Source organism: Hyposmocoma kahamanoa, unplaced genomic scaffold (genome assembly GCF_003589595.1).
Source record: "Hyposmocoma kahamanoa isolate Upper Pololo Valley unplaced genomic scaffold, ASM358959v1 76, whole genome shotgun sequence".
Lineage (NCBI taxonomy): Eukaryota > Metazoa > Arthropoda > Insecta > Lepidoptera > Cosmopterigidae > Hyposmocoma > Hyposmocoma kahamanoa.
In genome coordinates, this window is record NW_020653900.1 from 13,559,169 (window position 1) to 13,561,889 (window position 2,721).

General features: G+C 33.6%; 1 protein-coding gene across 1 annotated transcript; it reads right to left on the reverse strand.

The window, feature by feature from the left end:
* Positions 1 to 308: 308 nt before the first annotated feature.
* LOC113232641 lies at positions 309 to 2,159 on the reverse strand. The gene has a single exon (XM_026467413.1). The coding sequence runs from the start codon at positions 2,157 to 2,159 to the stop codon at positions 309 to 311; it is 1,851 nt and encodes a 616-aa protein (XP_026323198.1).
* Between the last annotated feature and the right edge of the window lie 562 nt (positions 2,160 to 2,721).

Here is a 2,721-nt window from a genome sequence, read left to right on the forward strand (position 1 = left end):
TGGCTTAGTTGGCATAGCGTCTGTCACGGTTTGTTAGAAGTCGGTTCGAATCCGGTCAGATCGAAGAAATTTTATCTAAATGTTCAATCTACGTATCAATAATTATAATACACTAGTGGCGTAATTCCACAAAAAAGTAATTGAATATCAATTAAATACAAATTTATTACAGTTATTATTATAAAATATATAACGAGATTTAGTGCGGTCGGACGCTAAAGTGCGTTCGCAGAGTATATTTATTCACGAGATAGGGCTCAAGAATCGCAATAAAGTCATTTCATGTGTTTCGAATGCTATAAACGATTTCATTGGAATACCCAAAAAATGCTAAATGGTATGATCGTCACCGGTAGAATGAAATCTTTTTTGCTCATAAGGTAGAAAGTTCCATGGTACCCTGCAGTTGAGGTATCCTGCTGGTGCACTTTACGTGATATCTGCAGCAAGCTTCTTCCGTCAGGCAGTTTAGAATCGGTCAGGTTGTCATCATTACCCAACAAATTCAGTCCCACAACATCCAGAATGGTCTTGTCAATGTCAAACGGTGTTGTACACATGTATCTATTGGCCATTAAATTATACCTCGTCTGAGGTTTCTCAATAACCAGTAGACGTGGCAAAACTATAAACACGAGCTGATTGAGATCTTCAACATTTGGAGTCGATTGTGAGGCTTTTGAAAAAATCTGATTCGTCATAAAAATGAAAAGCGTGTCTCTTAACACATGTTTCAATGACCTAATGAAATAGACTAGATTATCATCCACTGCTCTACGAGGATAATTAGTAATGTTAGATATGAAAGTAAAACTAAAACGTTTCTCAAGTATTTCGGTGTACTGAAGAGTAATGTTCAATAGCAAAGCGTATTTTGGTGTATCACCAACGCAATTTATATCACTAAATGTTGTGTTCAGTTCATCTACTCTCGTCATTCTGTCATTTTCCTCAAAGAAATAGTGTAACTTATAGTCGGTGGGATACTTGTAAATTTTTGAGCTTATCATGGATAAATCCGTAAAGTAACCGGTACAGTAACCATCGTCATGTAAGTGTTTTATTAATAAGTTATCAGGGTATAGATAAATATTCCTATACAGTTTTTGCTTATCTTGCAATTTGAATCCATTTTTAATTATATTGAATGTCGTTAACATATCGCTGTTATTTACATTATAATTCTGAAGTACCACGGCATTGAGCTCTTGTGTCAAAACTCCGAACGCACGAGGCAAGTACTTATGAAATTTGTGATATGGGATTGAGTCTAAGGCCAGTATAAGTATGTTCGGTGTTTTTTCTCTACCACTAGGAGTTTCGACGGAGACGGTTCGAAAACCAGTCTTGATACCAGTCCAGAACTGTCGCTTAGGAACATTGCCTAACATGACAGGAGTATTTCCAAATTCATCACAAGATATTTTTACATGATCAGAAAAAAAGAAATTCCACGTTTCGTTTCCATCTACTCGCAATGAAGTGCCTATAAAGTAGCCATTAACATTATATTCGACGAAATCGCTATAGAAGCACGCGATCATTGGCATTTTTTCAAAAATCTCTGGTATGACTTGACACTGGAAGCCATTGCAACTGACCCAATCTCTTCCTTTGCAAATAGTTTTCGAATGTTTATACTTTTTGCTCCAGTGAATATTGTTATATAATTTCTTGCTAGCGTAATAATCGTAATATTTGTATTCGTAATATTCGTTGTAATCGTAAAATTTGTAATGTTCTATTGGGAAATTGTAGTCGAGATTTAATTTTGAAATTAGCCCATTATGAAGGTTGATGTGCAATTTTTGTACTCGATGACTCGCTTCTACCACGCCTGGAGGGAGTTTCTTTATTAACAAGGTAACATTATTATCCACTGGGAATTTTACAGACAGATTTTTCAATACATACTTCCCAGATTCCCTATTTTCATGAATACTTTCGTTAATGAGCTGGGGGTAGATTTTGCCATAAAGTCTTTCTTCAGTATTTATTCGCGGTGTTTTCAAATTAGAGTAAATTATCACAAGCATTGAAAGGACTATAACAAAACCTATTTTTTTAATTCTAAACGCCATTTTTGTGGACTTCCTCTGCTTGTGTGTGGCGATGTGGTACGGTTCCAATATTTCATGCTCATCATCGGACAAACGCATTTACAATTGTCCTGGATTTTATATATTGGATTCAGTTAAAATGATACACGATTTTAAACAAATTGTATCTAAAAATGTAAACACAAAATACTGAACAGAAAGTTTTGCAATACAAAGTAAATATACAAGACGTAACAATATCTTTTTTATATTTTCACCTATTTATTTTGGTAGGGAAAGGTTTACCATACAGCCTCTTCATATTATTGTATTAGTATCTTTTTCTTGTTTTGGTAGAAAAGCGGCGGAGAATAGATGTAATAAAAAATTTAGCATTATGGAAAGAGATTTAAAATTTAATTCTAGATTATATATAACCAAACTTTAAAAAAATTCAACCAACTTCAAAAACCACAAACAGTCAATATCTAAATAGTCACTAAATAGCGAAAAATAACAAAATTGAGATTTAATCCGAACGACTAATTCCGTTTATTGGCTCAGTTTATAAGGAAAAATGATGTTAAAATTTAGATTATTATTTATCCACTTATCATTATTTTCAGCTATTACCATCTCATTTCCATTTTCTGTCATAATTTTCATCTTTCATTGTTTAGAT

Bases quoted from the DNA above. Each gene is read 5' to 3' on its own strand.
- LOC113232641 (XM_026467413.1), bottom strand. From the start codon at position 2,159: ATGCGTTTGTCCGATGATGAGCATGAAATATTGGAACCGTACCACATC.